This window comes from Trachurus japonicus, chromosome 16, assembly GCF_045865225.1.
Source record: "Trachurus japonicus isolate A0001 chromosome 16, Traja_1.0".
Classification (NCBI taxonomy): Eukaryota; Metazoa; Chordata; class Actinopteri; order Carangiformes; family Carangidae; genus Trachurus; species Trachurus japonicus.
This window is the reverse complement of record NC_140922.1, coordinates 9,830,066-9,847,961: the sequence shown is the minus strand read 5'-3', so window position 1 is coordinate 9,847,961 and position 17,896 is coordinate 9,830,066. Positions and strand designations below refer to the sequence as shown.

General features: G+C 40.0%; 2 protein-coding genes across 2 annotated transcripts; one reads left to right on the top strand and one right to left on the bottom strand.

Moving 5' to 3' along the window:
* The first annotated feature begins 211 nt into the window (after positions 1-211).
* Positions 212-4,817, top strand: tomm40 (translocase of outer mitochondrial membrane 40 homolog (yeast)). The gene is made up of 9 exons (XM_085801153.1): positions 212-273; positions 891-1,120; positions 1,318-1,478; positions 2,538-2,639; positions 2,743-2,848; positions 3,130-3,252; positions 3,404-3,480; positions 4,097-4,199; positions 4,303-4,817. Exons 2-9 carry the CDS (start codon positions 910-912, stop codon positions 4,440-4,442), a joined length of 1,023 nt encoding a protein of 340 aa, XP_085657279.1. The 5' UTR covers positions 212-273; positions 891-909; the 3' UTR covers positions 4,443-4,817.
* Positions 4,818-10,833: 6,016 nt separating this feature from the next.
* On the bottom strand, positions 10,834-17,047 carry LOC146971718 (meprin A subunit beta-like). The gene is made up of 11 exons (XM_085802467.1): positions 17,036-17,047; positions 16,856-16,940; positions 16,379-16,496; positions 15,340-15,518; positions 14,994-15,212; positions 13,371-13,532; positions 12,848-13,078; positions 12,307-12,759; positions 12,017-12,190; positions 11,788-11,893; positions 10,834-10,912 (listed from the first exon to the last, which is right to left on the bottom strand). Exons 1-11 carry the CDS (start codon positions 17,045-17,047, stop codon positions 10,834-10,836), a joined length of 1,818 nt encoding a protein of 605 aa, XP_085658593.1.
* Positions 17,048-17,896: the final 849 nt, after the last annotated feature.

Here is a 17,896-nt window from a genome sequence, read left to right as displayed (position 1 = left end):
ACACTGCGGCTCCGAGAACAGGTGTACCCTTGGAATGTCATTCAGTGGGAGATTGAATGAAACGAACGATAAGCGAATGAACCCCGCGGCACGTCACTCGGAGCGGGCTGGCCCAGCTGGAATTTCAGCCAATAGCAGCAGAGATGGAATGTGCGTTGACCAATCACTGCGCTCGTCACGGGGACTGGGCGGGCACTTGTCAACTACGGTCACGGACGTTGTCGTGAACTTTACCGGTGTTCAACTACCCCCCCTGGACCCCGAACCGTTAGCGTGAGTAGCAAACCGTAAAAATGCATGAGTGTGTTTATAAGAGGAAGATAGTTGGCAGCGTCAATTGGTGTCGCGTTGTCCCTGTAACTACAGTGTTTTGCTTCTGCAGACGAACAGATCTCGTGGTCGACTCCACATGGCTACCTAGCCTGCTAGCTAGCAAACCAGCCGAGCTAGCTCGCGATAGCCTTCATGGGTTAAAATCTCCCTGAGAATAGTTTTACCGGCTGCTGGTTTATCTCCAAATCCGGTCTCTGCTTCAAACCAGAGGCTGCGGTTCGACATTTCTTGCAGACACCAGGCAGTGTTGTAGTTTAACAGTGTTATACATGGCGACAGTCAATACTAAACGAGGCCTTAGCTGCAACCAGTCTGCTGTAACGTTAGTGTTGCAGCCAGGACAGAAGGACAGATCATTCAACTTTAGTTAACCAGTTAATGGTAGCTGTAGCTTACCTGCCTCTGGGGACATTTGATTAACCAAAGGGGATGTCATCATGAGTGATGTTACAGATTGCCTGTACAGGCAGTAGCTAGTAACTGTGTGACGAATTGAATTAGAGTTTTTCCTTTTTTGTGTATGTTATAATTCACCTACTGTCCATCTCTTTTTTTAGTCTGCCATAGCATCAGAGTATGGGCAGTGTGTTGGCTGCCGCCTCCCCTAGTCCAGCTCCAGCTGGAGCTGGTCAAGGGGTTCCAGGGTTGGTGTCGGTCCCTCCAGGGTTCAGTATGCCCTCAGTGTCTTCCGTCCCCTCACCATCTGGATCTGGCCAGCAGACGTCAGATGGAGAATCCCCTCTCCCAAACCCAGGCACATATGAGGAGTGCCACCGCAAATGTAAAGGTTAGAAGGTCAACTGTTGGATTGTGTGATATGTGTTTCTGTTAGGCCCATTAATTATGTAGTACCCATTTCACATGTGTTCAACTTTTGAATAACAATCGTTGTAATATAATTATGATACTGCTGCTATCATTTGTCATGAGCTAAAATAATTGATGTTGAGTTACAGACCTTTTTGTTATTTTTTTCTGTTTCAGAGGTGTTTCCCCTGCAGATGGAGGGGGTGCGGTTAGTGGTCAACAAGGGCTTGAGTAACCACTTTCAGGTCAGCCATACTGTTACCCTCAGTACCCAGGGTGATTCCGGTTATCGATTTGGTTCCACCTACGTAGGCAGCAAACAGACCGGACCAGCAGAGGTAATGATCATTTCCCCATTTTCTCAAGAAATGCCTTGATAAATCGTGACATTTTGAATTTTGGGGAGGGGTTCCTGCAAACAATAGATCTAAATTAATGTTGTTTTAGACATTTTCATTTACTAATTTGCTGCATGAATGGGGATAATGAGTAATTTCCCATGAATTGCAGATCCAATCTCAAGGTTTATCTGAGGTCTCTGTTCAAGATAGACCCCATAATGCAATCTTGGTAAAATTGGAATTGGAAATTTCTAGCATAGATGGAGCCAAGTGGTTTTGTAATTGGACAATTATGAAAGTAAATTCATAGGCGCGTTTCCACTGCAGGACTTCCTGGTAAAGGGAGGGGGTAGGAACCTCTACAGGAACCGTCCTCTCACTCGGCCCTCTTGGTGGCTGTGTCTCCACAGCAGACAGGACCCTCCGGGGTCTTATGGCGATGTGCGACAGTTTGGATCATTGCGCGGTTGTTGTGCAGTGTTTTTTGTTTTTGTTTTACTGCTCTTGTTGTTTTTTTCAGCAGCATAGATGCTTTCTAAAAAAAACCCCAAAGATTTCCATATTAATCGTCACATAATCCCGCGATCGTGTATTTATCACACTTTTTTTTACTAAGCCTACTGCTACTCTTGTCTTTTACTGACTTGCTCTCTCTTTTTTCCGGCCATCTCGCGTTTTTAGTAAGGTTGTGTTTTTAAAGTACCGCTTATTTCGGGGCTTTCTCTTAGTGTCACATCCTGATTTGAGTCTGACCAATCAGCACAGACTAAATCTCCAGCCCCACCGGGACTTTTTCAGAGCCGATCTGAGTACCTACCCCCAGGCAGGGACTCTGCTCGGCCCCGTAAAGGTTCCTGTAAATGGCCCTGTACAGGCAGGCAGCAATGGGGCTGGCCCCGTAAAATTACCCCGAAGTTCCTGCAGTGGAAACGCGCCTAATGTGAAGAAGGAGGATGACAAATGTTAAGGTTATAGTAATAGTGTAGCTTCAGACCTTTTAATCAATGCTCATGGTTGTTGAAAATTGCTGACACTGGTGCCATGTCTTCCCCCTAGTCATTCCCAGTCATGGTCGGCGATATGGACAACACTGGAAGTCTGAATGCTCAGATCATTCACCAACTCACATCTGCTGTGCGCTCCAAAATAGCAATCCAGGTATGAAGACTTTAAGATGTGGTTCTTCTAGTATGTTTTCGGTGTGTCAAGTTTCACTGACATTTTCTCTTTGTTTTTTCTTTCTATTTTTCCTCTGTTACAGACTCAACAGCATAAGTTTGTGAATTGGCAGTGTGACATGGAGTATCGTGGTGAGGACTTCACTTCTGCCTTGACAGTTGGGAATCCAGACGTACTTGTTGGATCTGGTATGATATTTTACACAAAACTGCATTTGTGATTTTGCTTAGCCGATGATATGCTTGAAAACACCAACAATATCTATAGGCTACAAAAATATGGCAATTGTATACCAGGTAATAGCTATTAGAAGGCAAATATCTTTATGATAAGAGAAACAAAATAACGAAAAAAACTGAGGGGTCAGACCATACTCCCCTTCCCAAATGAAAGAGAAAGATGTGTATATATATATATATACATATGTATGATGTATAAATAATGGAAGCTCTTTTACACTTTCCTTCAGGTATTTTGGTGGGCCACTACCTCCAGTCTATCACACCAGCACTGGCTCTGGGCGGTGAGCTCGTGTACCACAGGAGACCAGGAGAAGAAGGAACTGTCACCTCCCTCTTGGGCAGGTACACAGGTAAAATCCTCCCTGAGTTTACTTATTGAATTATGCATTAAATGCACAAATTCAAATTTTGTTTGTCGTTGTAAAATGTACCATAAAATTTCCATCGCTTTGGGTAATAAATATCCATGTTTTTTAATTTCATTATTTTTCTTTTACTCAGGTGATAACTATGTTGCTACATTGACCTTGGGAGGTGCAGGTGCTCATGCTACGTACTATCACAAAGCAAATGACCAGGTATCTATCATTAGGATGTGTGTGCATGGTTGTATTTCTGTATGTGTATCATGATTTGCCACTAATGTAGCCTTTTAGTTCACTTTAGTAAGTTTCGTGTTACACACGTGTGGGTTTCACAGTCACATAAAACAATACTTAAATGCTCACTAGAGCATTCTTTGTTTCCTGTAGTTGTTCTGCCAGTCTGTGCTTCTTCCCTTAAGTGATTCCAGTTTAAGTCATAGGGAGTCTTAGTATGCAAAAATATTTGTTTGAAATTCTTTATAAGGAGTAACACCTTGAGATACGCTATTTCCAAAGTTAAGCTGAAGGTAATTATGCGGCTGAATTGGACAAATCAGATTAAACTCCTTATAGTACAAAATTCTGTCTGTGCTACTAATCGTACTTCAGTGTGTAGTTGTAGTACAGAGGAAGAAGATAACTAATATTAGCTCACACTGACTGTAATACATTGTTGCACTGAGCTAGACTTGTGCATTCTACCTCCTCCTCTTAATTTGGATTCTTGTTTTGATGAACAGGAAAAAATCATTATATTGACCAGATGTCTTAATAGTATTGTATTTAGGGGGGGAAATTGGCCTATCCTTTAACTTCTGTTTTTTTACAGTTGCAGATAGGAGTTGAATTTGAAGCCAGCACAAGGATGCAAGACACTACAACATCCTTTGGTTACCAGCTGGATCTTCCCAAAGCTAACCTGCTCTTTAAAGGTAAATGCAGTATGGATACACCAATAGCAACATAAGTGACTGTTTGAACATAACAAAAATTAGGTTTTCCTCTTTAAATAAACCAAACATTTCCACTCCACAGGTACAGTTGATAGTAATTGGGTGGTAGGGGCAACACTTGAAAAGAAACTGCTGCCGCTGCCTCTCACACTGGCCCTTGGGGCTTTCCTCAACCATCGCAAGAACAAGTTCCAGTGTGGCTTTGGTGTCACCATTGGCTAGGTGCCCGGTGCAGGGTCTGCCTGGAGCCAACTCGCAGGCCACAGCTTGGACTGGCACAGAGACACACAGGAACCTGGACTAAGTTTTAGATATTGGATTCAGAGACTCTCTTACAACTGTGATTTCTGGGGCAAACAGAGAGACAAAGACAACCACCAAGGAGCCGGGACTGGCCAAGCCATGCCTACATACTGTAGCACAAATGTCTTTCCTTTATGGTGTATCGGATATACCCAGAGGCTAGAGAGATGTACATCAGAGGGCATCAGGTGATGCATGAGAACATGTGCTGTAAAAATCAAAGTAAGTGGTTAGACATAATATATGGTTATCATGTATGATGGATTGAAATAAATGTGATTACTTTTTTTAAAACTAGATGTTGTGATTACTTTCAGAGGAACTGGGCACAAAGTGCAATCACAGTGTAATCATCTAAAAATATAAAGATGGTGAAATATGTGAGACCTCTGGAGATGCTAATTTTACTATTATGCTACTTTCTTTCCACCTGGCATACAAAGATACATACATAATTCAGCCCACCCAATGACGGTCTAAAACCAAATTGATAAATCTAACAATCCCGGCTTATCAGTTCACTTCAGACAGACCCAGTGGGCACTACACCAACACCAAATATTAGACAGCTAACAACCAGCAGGAGAGCATGGAGGATTTAGCAGTGAAAGAGATTTCTCTCTTAAATAAATTAGAGTTTGTCAATGAATTGTTGGTTACACATGATTCCAAATGAATCAGTAAAGATGACATGTTTACAGCTTGTTTCTGCTGCCTCCAAGTGGCCAGAGAAAAATATGTAACTGCTGCTTAACACTTATCTCCAAGTCTGATTTCCTGGACTGACAGAAGTGTCCCATCTCTATTTTTCATATTATTTTTATAGAATGTAGTCCACTCCCATGAAGAAATCATTTTTAAAAGCCCCAGGTTTAATTTGCTCCATTTCAGTCTCCACATTAATCACAAACATGAGCTTGGCTGTATCTCATAATCACAACTTTTAGTTCGTTTTCATATATAACCATTATTTATTTATAAAATGGAAAATGAAAACCTAAGTACAATCATTTCACTAAAGTCAAGAAAGAAATTGTACATAAACTGATTAAAAAATCATTTTGTGCAAGTTAGTACCAGCCTTACTTTCTTGTAGAGATTCTGAGCCTGAGGTCAAAGCATTACTTTAGTGTGAGGAGAAAGTGTGTTAAACAGATGAAAAGCTTGTTGCTCATGATGCTAAGATTGTAAGTTTAACAAATCATTTATTATTATACTGTGATTTAAGTAGTTCAATAAAAAGATGTAAGTCACCAGTTTATTATCTAATATCATCAGATATTGTGTTGATGAGCTATTTCTTGTGTTTGAATAACAAAGAAGTTAAGGAGCTTATAAAAAAATGCATATTAGATTGCAATCGCAATAATGGTAAAAAAAAAAAGAATGTAATCGGTGCCCTTTTCCAAATCATTCAGCCCTAATGTAAATGGAGGGAGGGGGCACAGATCATGGGATCAAAGGCATCAGTGCCAGCAGAAGGATGAGGATAGGAGAAGCCACAATAGCAGGAGAAAAGCCAATGCTATACCGATAAAGCTTGCTATGGTTTAAGGGGAAAGTTTGTTAGTTGCAGCCTGCAAGTTGCTCGTAACAGGTAAATGCTGTCCCTTATTTAATATTTTTTGTTAAAAATACAAACTACAGACCTGTTTATGTTGTTGGTTAGCCTTGACAACATCCAATAAGGTTTTACACTGGCTATTAGCTAGCAAATTTCAACAAAATTCTGGTTTTATTAAAACAGAACATCTAAAATCTAATTTCAGTGCTAAATTATACATTGACATCAACCTGAATGTTTTTATAGCAAATTTCAATCAGTGACGCATGTGAGTAAATCCCTCTCTGTTGTTTGTGGAGGTGGAAGGGTGGTGGTCTCATTCCTGTAAAAAGTAAAATCTAATTTCAGTATTCTACGTTGTTTTTTAACGGCATCAACATCAACCTGGATGTTTTTATAGCTAGCAATTTAAGTGAAAAATATGAGTAAGAGATCTGAGATGAACAAAATACCATACTAAAGTAAATTAAAAGATGCATATGTATAGCCTACATAACATATTATAACATAGTATAAAACACACTTACTATGGCAAGGAGAACAATCCTTAGGATGAGGCAGCGATAAATGACTATGTGAGTGTCGAATGATGCTATATAATGGGGAACATGGTTGTCAAGTTCCTGATGCTCTGCATTCTCTGTTTAGGTTGAGCAACAACAGTTTTAAATGTTACGTCAATGTTAATGTCAGGGTCTATGTGTTATCCGGAGCCCTGTGTATCACAGGGGCCAAGATGTGCAGTGGAACAAAACAAACTGCCTACAACCTTGGGACTTTTATGTGGCTCATACAGTCGCAATGACTGTCTCTTGATGAGTTCCTAATAAAAAGTTTAATTTTAGGAATTCTACTAACTGAGTCAGTCCATCACAAGTAGCTCAGTCACAATCCTGCTGAATTAATATTGAACCTGGTTCACACATTTATCGTTCCAAGATGATGTATTATATCATTTATGATATATCAATGACTTTTATGACCATGAGCTTAAAAATTGTGATTTTCAATCAAATATCACCACAACTCTTGTCCAACTAAGGATGAATTGTAATTACAGTGGTGGGCGTCATGGCCGTTTCAATAGGTCCAATACTTTGATTAACGGCAACACTTTCATACTGATATTTTACAAAAATGCATCAGTGTATACTTGACAGGCCTTCAAGCTTCTCAACTTCTATAAGAGCAAAGTTATTTCAAGAAGTACATTATAGCCTGATGTTTCCTGTCACCCTGTAGCTCTGCGAAACCTGTTCCAGTAAAACGATTCTTCCATTATCATCACTGACAAAATAGTAGACTTGTTTTTAGGACAAAGGTTAAAATTTTGGTGAAATTACAAATACCTCAGGCATGCATCCTGAAGAATTAGTTCATTGGCAAGTTTAACTGCAACTTGTTAAATAGAATGTTTTTTGTTGTTGAGACTAATATGAACCTTACAATAAATTCTGCTAGAATCTGTGATGAGTAAGGAAGAAAACCACAATCAGTGATGATTCCAGTAGCAGTGAGACGGTCAGCTGACTCCACGCACATGGACACTCGGACTACTAATCGGGGAACCAAACCGAAAGAAAACTCTGAAGCAATCAGAGCACAGGTGCAGCAGGTGTGGGCTCTTCTGAGGTGTTGGGTGCAGATGAGAGGGCAGAGTTGGCGTACTATAGCAAGTGGGGTGCGTGAGGAGTAGAAAGAGAATACGTTCTATAGAGAGACTACCATGGAGTTATGACTGTCAGCAATTGTATCTGTGCAGTGCAGCCACGGGATGCATCTGGTGCAGACAGAGAGAGAAGAGAGGGAAGAGGGTTTTGGTACATGTAGCCAGCCAATTACCTATTATTGACTATATGTGTAAGAGACTGTCCTCAAGTGAAATCGAGCGCATTGATTATTCAACACCTTATTATGACCCATATAATAGTTTTTAAAGCTGCACCATGTCACTATTTTACCTAAAAACAATAGTTTAAAAAATGGAAATGGCACCCATGCCACTGCCTAGCATTTGACCGTGTAACTTTGGTTTCCTGTCCAGCCTTTTGCTTGAACACATTTCGTTTTACAGCAACATGCCACACACCAACATCTGCTCCTAACCAAGGTAGCTAGTCACTTTTCTCCATATGTTCGTAATGGATGCACTAAAGAGACTAAAGAAGATGTTGTTTGAGGAAGTGAGGAAGAGAAGAAGAGAGAGAGAGATGGTAGCTAGACACATGATCTTCTTCCTCTGAACACTGACATTAAGGAGCTGTAAACCTGTATGTGTGTGTGCTCAGGGTGGTGGAGCAGGTCTGTTCCAAGCTTCACTATATGGCCACATACCCTCCATACCAACACTCAGGTACAGTACTACACATCTGCTAAGGATGTCTGTTTCAAACTTCACACACAAGGTCACATACCTTACACACCTGTACTCAGGTAGCTACAGGTGTCCTCATTCACCTGATCTGATTGTGTCAGCTGATAGCAAGTGGAGGACATGATGGCTGCCTGTCATGACGCATGTATGTTTCAGTTAAACCTGTAATTATAAAGTCATTGCAACACGGCTGCTGGTGGCTGGCACTAAAAAAAACCATAACTCAATACACACTTTTTTCCCCACAGCTCACTGTGGTGTGTTAGGGTGAAAACTGTCTTAACACTGAATGTTTGCCTTTTACTGAGCTTGATATTGTGCCTTACTGATTAACAAACAAAACCATTATCTCACTGACTGATGAGATAAGGCTGAACCATATCTCATCAGAACTAACACTGAACATATATTCTCCACTTTGACAGTACTGATCAACACTGAATATATCTCACTGATGATTGTTTTATTAGATTGGGCACTTACACATTTTACCCAATTAAACAAGTTAATCCTGTGTGTGGTGTGAAACATTTGCCTTTATGTACCTGTTTATGCATTCACTTTAAGTAGTAGTAGAGTTTAGCCTTGTGTTTTAACTAACCTGTTGTGCCTTATGTTTTTGACTAACCCATTGAGTTTAAAGATAACTGAAACTTGTAAGCAAACCATATAGACTTATGTTGAGCCTGATTCATAATGCAATGAATACCAGTAACCTGTTTGATCATTCAGAGGTAAACTGAGGGCACACAGAGCCACAGTGAAAGCAAAACATCTCCAAGGCCGAAGGGAGGAGAGGATGAGAGGCCTGTGGCCCGCTGAATGAAGCATTGTGAGGAAGAGTCTGTACTATCTGCCCTGACCCCTCAGACACCTGGGATGGAGAGTTATGTCAGTGTAGGGAGGGCTTTGTTGTTTTTCAGGCCCGGAGGTTCGTGTGCTGGGAAGATGGGACCAACATGTGCCAGCCAGAGGGCACCAATGAAGGGAGGGCTAAGTTTAAACCACAGCCACTCCCCACCTGTTTTTGACCAATAAGAGTTAATTACACACACATAGTGCGAATTTATTAAAATTAATGTAACGCCTTTGTTTTAGGCAGAAGACAGAGAATTCTCGCTCTCTTGGGATGGTGGTTGCAGCTAACTGCTTGCAGACTGCGATTTCCTGAACAGGAGAGTTTCTTGTATCTGATTCCTTTGATGATCCAATTTAATAAATAGTTGACCGGAACGTCGTTGTTTGTCCTCTCTTGGAATAAACGAACATGAATGTCAGTTTTCCTGTTTTTTATCCTGACAGGTGTCAATGGCTTCATTCACACCTGTTGTTCACTGTTCTGGTGGTCCATCTGAAAATAATCAGCTAATTAAAATTTAATTAGCTGATTATTTATAATAGATATCAAGCATTAAAGATGGGAGGAATAAGGGGTGTAGTGGAACCAGTTTTAAATTATGTGATTCTCCCAAAAAGCTAGTGCATGGTCTCCTTTTGTCCAGAGAACTAGAGATTATCAAGATGCAAATTTTCCTGACTCATTTACATGAAAGTGATGGGACATATGTTACCAAGGAGATTTTTTTCTGTGCGGCTATAGCCTTCCACCAACTAGGTTAACAGCCGAACAGCTGAACTTATCCTGTTGTTATCTGTGAGCACTGTCGTTCAAATGGCTGTCAGAAGTTTGATGATACATATCTACAAATAGAAAGTGTTGATTCAATACAACCAATGATAAAGGAAAAATATTGAGTCCCATCGATGTGTGTCTTCTTTCTCCACATATCTAGTCTCCCGACGGTGCACCAACATCAGAGAGATTTTTGGGGCAGGTCAGGCCCTGGCCCACCAATAATATCTGATGGTTATCTGAATGATAGATACACTTGATAAAGGTTTTATGGTGATGGCATGCGGTAGGCTATTTGCGCTGACTGCTGGGGCCAAAGATAAATCACATTTGAATAAAAGAATGAATCACTGCACTATCAGAAATGTCAGCTTGGCACTTAAGCCTTTGGCACACACCTTCATCACCTTAACTGGCTGCAGAAGAAAGGCCAGTCATCATCTCAGTATATTTAGCAGCTGTAGAGACAGAAATATGTGCCTGTATGAATTCTTTATTAGCTCCCCAAAATCACAGTACTGAGATCTCACACACAAGATTAATTCATGAATAACAATATACAAAATGATCCCATCAGCAAAAGCAAATGATTATGTCACAAGCATTTGCCTGATCTGGAAAAGAAAAACAAAGATGTCCAAAATTCCATTACTTAATAAATAATTTGGTGAATTACACAGTCATTGGGTTTTCCACTCCTGTCAATGTTGAGAGTTAAGATGTGAGGAGGGGGCGCAAATCATGGGATCAAATGCATCAGCGCCAGCAGAAGGATGAGGACAGGAGAAGCAACAATAGCTGGAGAGAAGCCAGGGATGCTACAACAGAAAGAAAGGGGTGGATTAAGTAAAATAACACAGTGTACTTCTGGTGTTCACAACAAGCAATAAAACCTGCCATGATATATGGGGAAAGTTAGTTTTTGCAGCCTGCAGGTTGTAGTAACTGGTGTAAATGTTACATGCTGGCTGTTAGCTAGTAAGTTGTAACAAGTGAAATAGAACCAATGAAAACAAATATAATAGTAATGTTAATACTTCTCATCTGTTGTTTGTGTTGGTTGAAGGGTGGTGGTCACATTCCTGTAAAAAGTATATTAAAATCTCATTTCAGTGCTAAATTCTACATTGTTGTTTAACAGCACCAAAAACACATTGGATGTTTTTTTATAGCTAGCAAATTTCAATCACTGAAAAATATTTAGTAGGCTAAATACCTCTCCGTTGTTTGTGAAAGTGAAACAGTCACGTTCCTGTGAAAAGTATATTAAAAATCACATCGTCTTTAAACAGCATCAAAAACAAGCTGGATATTTGAGTGAAAATAAGTGAATAAGTGAATAAGTGAAAAAATATGAGTAGCTAAATACCTCTCTGTTGTTTGTGGAGGTGGAATGGTGGTGGTCACGTTCCTGTAAAAAGTATATATATATTAGAACTCATTTCAGTGCTAAATTCCACATTGTTCATTAACAGCATCAAAAACACACTGGATGTTTTTACAGCCAGTAAATTGCAAAGTGAAATGGAACAAACAAAAAATATGAGCAAATACATCTCTGTTGTTTGTGGAGGTGGAAGGGTGGTGGTCACGTTCCTGTAAAATGCACATTAAAATCTGATTTAAGTACTAAATTCTACATTATTCTTGAAACTTTGTTTCAAAATGAGAAATTGTTTCAGAGCTGTCCGACCGTGATGAACACGGGCCGTTATCCACATTGTCAGGGGGATGTGTGATTGTTGCCGGTGCAACTTCAGGACATGGTAGAGTGCTTCCATTAATGAGGGGAGTGAGATCTAGCAAAAGAAGAAAGTAACATTATGCAACAGAACTTTTACTCAGTTTTGTATTGATTTTGATGTTTCAAACATTGTAACATTGTTTTGTGTAGATTCAGACACACAACAGCATTAGCTTGCCTTGGAAGCTAAAGACAAAAATGGCCCTCCCTCCCTTCAGGAAGTCTGCAGATTGCATCTCTTTCAAAGTTGCAAATTCAAGTCTGCCAAGCAGAGGTCCTTCATAAGATATGACATTATTCTCATCTACAAATGTAGTTCCAATCTCGCGAGGATTGTCCCAAATAAAGGAACCTGTTCAGAGAGTATAGCAGAACAATAAAGGTACATGACCAGAGAGAATGTACTGAGGTATATAGTGTGCTGAAATGATTTGATGAGTGTTTTGCAGTCAAATGTTTCATACTAACCGTCAGGACCAGTCAGTTTTGGGTCACTGGTGAAACTCCTTTGCTTTGACATGTGCTTCTGTATGTTGGGTGTCTGATCCAGCATTTGTAAAGTCACCTGCCTTTGTGGGACCGGCCACTCCAGTCTGTTGTCATTTTCACCAGACACAAGTTGCATAAACAGTCCAAGATATGTCTTGAACAACACTACTGCTACTCGGTAAGCATAGCCCCCTCTGGAGTACTGCCGTTGGCTGAATATGATATGCCCACTTTCGCTAGTGTTCAAAACCCTCTCAAAATCATTAATCTGTAAAGTTACATGTGGACACTCGATCTCGCCGAGATTGATGTCATCGATTGAGAAGCCACCAGAAGAGCTTCCTGCTCCTTTTCGAGCCTCAAACTCCACCTGGAAGTGTTTGGAGGCATTCAGGGAAACATGTTGGAGCTGCCAGTGAGATGTTGGTGAACCTGGAAGAAGAAAATGTCACACATTCATGCTTGATCAAGAGTTGTCAATACCCTTTAGAGTATAGAGTACAAGATACTGTGATGTTACCAGTGATTTGCCCCACCAGACGGCGGGCTCCTTCAAAGTCATTTTCATCTTCAAACTCTCTGATCCAGATGTTAAGTGTGTCAGACTCGGTCCCACTGTGGTAATAGTAAAACTGAAGACACTGGACATGACAGTCCCGACTGGAAGTCATCCTGTGGGTCTCCAACCAGGCAGAGTCTCCCTCCTCGCCTGATGCTGTACTAGCATGCATGAAGTATCCTTTATCTTGGCCTAGAATGTGGTTTTCCAAATGAATGTATCAGCATCTGAGGTACAAACAATTTAAGAAAACTGATGTATTAGCAAGATTAACTGTACTAAACCTTCCTTAAAGCAATTTCTGACATAGTTTTCATCTTAGTTTTGTTGCTTTGAATCTTCGATTTTGAAATTTTGAAATCTGACCGATCTATTCAAGGTGTACTCAGCCCTCGTCAGAGATTTGTTCCAGCCCCCAACCCCCTGCAACCCTGTATCGATAAGTGGTACAGCATATCTTTTGAATGGATGAAGGAAAACTCACCTTGAGCACCGCTGCCACTGGGTAAACTGGTGTGGTCAGAGCTGGGACCTCCATCAGCATGTGTTACCATTTTCCAGCTACTGCCAATTGTTGAGCAGCTGATCATGTTGCACATGCTCTCAGTGGAGAAGTCACAGTACATCTTAAATGCAATGGTTGAGTCTGCCGAGGTGAATGAACAACACAGGATTTAGGACTGAGGAACATCCCTCTTTTAACTCTTTCGTGACCCCACTAATTTGCTCATCACATTCGCTCCGGACCACATGTTTTTGGCTATTTGTTTACCTTTTTTTCTCCAAATTGGAAGGACCAGGAAGAGGACGGACCCTGGCCCGTCCAAATTGGACGAACCAGGAAGAGAAGCTTCCGCTACAAACAAGCTTGAAATATAGACTTATTTAATTTTTTTCGGAACAATTTCGCATTTCGGGGCTTCAATACAAGACGGACATTACATACGAGCAGCATGGAGGTATTTGGATGTTTTTTGGTGTGTCTTTTTGTTACGAAGAAAAGTGGTAGGCTATCCATTTGCAACCGTTATAGAGAGCCTAAGCGGAAGCAGGAAGTAACGGTCACCATGGGACCTCAACTCTGAAAAACTCGCCATTCAAATGAACAGGACTGAAAATTTTATTTCGTGATCCGTTTGAATTGTGCCATGAGAAAAAAATATGTCCTCTACCTGTTTAAAACATCACGTTTCATCCCGAGAAATCAGCAGTTTGTTGTAAAGCTATTGTAGAATAAAATTCAGAAGAATCTGTAAGCAGAAAGACTACAAGTCGCGTAGGTGACGTCACACACCAAATGCCGCCCTTTCCCGTGTCAGTTGGTGACGTATTTTTTGGGGGACACAGATCTGTAGTCCGTAGAGCAGTCTTTACACAAAATACATTCTTCTGTTGCCGTTTTACGATAAACGGCTGATTTCTCTTCATGAAACGTGATGTTTTAAACAGGTAGAGGATATATTTTTTTCTCATGGCGCAATTCAATCGGATCACGAAATAAAATTTTCAGTCTCATTCATTTGAATGGCGAGTTTTTCAGAGTTGAGGTCCCATGGCGCCGTTACTTCCTGCTTCCGCTTAGGCTCTCTATATGGACATGCACTGCTACGCCGAGACCCCCTAACTCAGAGAAGCCGCGGAGGACTCTGAAACTTCTCCCAGCCCTTAGTCGACATGAGGGTGAGTAGATAATGAGTGCAATTTCAATTTTGGGTGAACTATCCCTTTAACTTGCCAACATAAGTTTTTGTTTAGAAAAAACAATATAAAAAAGTTAATCCCAAACATTACATCTTTGCAGGTCTGTGACTGTGTCCGGAATCACTCACTCATTCACTACTCTGTATTCATTATACATTATATAGGGAATTCTATAGAGGACTACTACAAGTAGGCTATACTACTCCACTGCACAGTTAATTATGGTATTACTGTCACATAATTAAAATGTTCCAGATCAATGCCGACCGCAATCATGACCACGATGCGAGACCGCAATGCATAATGTTATATTGTCCAATATATAGCGATAAGTGAATGATAATCACTAAGCCTGTGTGTTTTTATACTGACTAAAGTAAATAAACAGTGCCAAAAAAGCACTTACTGCATTTGTAGTGGACGTTCAGCGCTCGTATATCAGTGGGACTCAATTCCAGTCTTTGACCAATCACATCCTGGAATTGTGGATCTTTGGTGATAATTGTTGAACCTTTGCCATTGGTAAATGCATCTTTGCCATAGTGCATCACAGACGAGTAGTCATATGGGACTCCTCCAGTAGTGCTGTCTGCTTCGCTGACTTTTCTGAAATTAGACTCCCTTCCTAGACACACATAAAAGCAAACCATCAGTCACTGCATTGAAAAACCTTGAGAGCAGCATGAATGGTTAAATAATAGTCACAAATTATTCATTAGAAAAAAAATAGTTTGATAGAAGTTCAACGTTACCTTCTTGGACGTTCTCAAGCACAATTGTTACGTAATCATCTCTGTCATATCTGGACTGTTCATGGTAGAACCCAAGAGCGTGGAGAAACTCATGTTCAACGGTTGCAATCCGATCACAGAATCTGCCAATGGAGAGATCCTGTCCACCAGAGACTACTCGCCCAACATATGAGAAACATCTAAAATGAGAAAAGAAGTAGTCAGTGAAAGTCATCTTTATACCTTCATGTTACTCAGTGTGATTGTAGTCTCTGTGATGAAAGAGAAAAAGCAAAATGCAGCAATTCCAACTTCTCCAAGCTCAAATGAAACTTAAAGGATCTCTGTGGAGATTTTGACCACTATTAAAGGTGATGTCATGTCTCGTCCATGATCTTATAAGTTATGTTTACATGTTTCACATGTTATTCGTCCCATATCCTGTTTTATTTTGTTACCCAGCTCTCCTCTTGTTTCTGATTCACACTTTCTGTCCTCAGGTGCCCTCATAGGCTGTATTCGAAACTGACAACTAACTTGCTCCCACTACATACTCAGTATTGCATACCGCATACTGGATGTGGGTTTGTATGCTGCATACTACATGCTACATTTGGCCAAATCAGTACATACTAGCAGTATAGTATGCTGCTTCGAATACAGCCATACACTCTTGTGACTGTCTGTCCCCTCTGCTTGTTTCACTTTTTTTTCCACAAAGTTTTTGATCTGTGCTCTTTCCAGACCCTGCCTTTACCTTCTCCATGTTGGTTGCTGTATCACTGATTGCCTGTGTACTGACTTTTTTCTTGTCAGGCATACTGCAATGTGTTTTGTGGAAATCCCCATTTTATACCAGAGCAACATGTAAAAAAAACCCTAAAAGTAATAGTGAACGTGAATATAAACTTTGTTTACAATCGCCACATGGTGCCTTTCTCATCTGCTGTTTTGTACAACAATTTCCTAGGATATAAAAGACCGAAGAGTGGGCAGTCCTCACATTTAACTGTTTACATTTAAAGTATAAAATGAAATAATAAAAAAAATCAACACATACCCATTTAACTTTTTGACAGAAAGGTAATAGTCTTCAGAGTCTCTTGGTTTGAAATCAATGCAGGACTTCAACCTGAACTGGTCAAAAGCTCTCAGGATGACTCCTTTAGTGTTCATCTCTTCCATTGTTTATTGCATTATAGAGAGGAACAAGTAAATGACAAGATTTATTGCAAGTATGATGACAGACTTCCCATATGTGACTGAGACATTAAAGACATAAATTCCTTCTAGATGGAGGGGTGGAGTCACTGTTGAAACTATGTTAAGGTCTGAAACATTTGCCTGAGTCACTCAGCCATGTGTTCTGAAGGGTGTTTCAAAGTTACAGCCTGAAGCTGATTGATGCCAATTAAAATGTAATTCCCAGTGTATTAACAATACTTCATTATGTGTCAGTGAAGCCACCTGTGAACCCCTTTCATAGTGCAGTTCTCCCAGTCAGTCATATATAAACATGAGTAATTTCAATGTTTACCAAGGTCTTTTTCCAAAACATATGGGACTGGGGACGTCCACAGTTTATTCTCATTAGTGATGGCACTAGTCTGTAGATCTGTTGACTAAGATTTAAAAACAAAACAAAACAAAAAATAATTTCAAAAACACACAGAAAAAAATCCTTGCTAATTTAGCCACACAAATGCTTAACTCACACCCAGAATGTCATCATGATCTTGAGGTTAAAAAGAAGAGAAAAAGAAGGAGGTTTGTTTTTGGAACAAAGAAATCAGTGACCACAGCCAACACATTTATTTTTGAAAGATGTTTAACTTTACCCTTGTTTATATCTGTAATGTCTTTGTCTTGACCAATGTCTACAAAGAATATGGGATGTATATTAATAATCAAAAAAATAATAAATTAAATGCATTTTATGAAATATAGTGACAAAAGATACAACTTACCCACCAACTCTGGTCCACTTGTGCCATTCTATAATAAAAAAAAACATGAACATACCGGTATGTAATGATATATTTCATATCAGTTATAAAATTAGCAAAAATGTGTACTTTTATGTGGTTCCTACAGGACACTATCACCACTGCAAAATTCTAAAAAATAAATCTATAGATTTAAAATTTGTTAAATTAATGCACATTCTGTTTAATTGAAGACTTCTAAAGTTGGAAGTTGGACAAAAAAAACTTACTGGGTTTGTGGAGAATGCCAATGAAAATGCCAAGCTGATCACAAGAAAATGATGGCCCTCCATCCTTGTAGTGTGTCTTGCACTACATTTAACAGAGATATGGTGAACTACAGATGGACATGCTACTGAAATTCAAAAAAGCTGGGATAGATTTAAATGAAGGAATGCAGTGTAAAAAAAAAGAAGAGAGAAAATGCCACCTGTGTGTGTGTTGCACTGTGTTGCAGGATACTTTTAAGTGGGGATGGCTGCTGACTAGCAAAACGAAACAAACAAAAAGCAGATTGAAGACATTTCAGAACTTGCTTTAACACAAGGCTATAATTTCATCATACGGCATTAACATCACTAAAATACTATGTA

What these genes read in the sequence shown, in the direction of transcription:
- tomm40 (XM_085801153.1), top strand. Translation starts at nt 910, where the DNA reads ATGGGCAGTGTGTTGGCTGCCGCCTCCCCTAGTCCAGCTCCAGCTGGA. An exon ending in AACAGACCGGACCAGCAGAG is followed by an intron (nt 1,479 to 2,537) that starts GTAATGATCATT and finishes TCTTCCCCCTAG; the next exon opens with TCATTCCCAGTCATGGTCGG. An exon ending in CCTCTTGGGCAGGTACACAG is followed by an intron (nt 3,253 to 3,403) that starts GTAAAATCCTCC and finishes TCTTTTACTCAG; the next exon opens with GTGATAACTATGTTGCTACA.
- LOC146971718 (XM_085802467.1), bottom strand. An exon ending in TCTGTCAAAAAGTTAAATGG is followed by an intron (nt 15,519 to 16,378) that starts GTATGTGTTGAT and finishes TTCTCATTTTAG; the next exon opens with ATGTTTCTCATATGTTGGGC. An exon ending in TTTTGTCTTTAGCTTCCAAG is followed by an intron (nt 11,894 to 12,016) that starts GCAAGCTAATGC and finishes TTCTTTTGCTAG; the next exon opens with ATCTCACTCCCCTCATTAAT.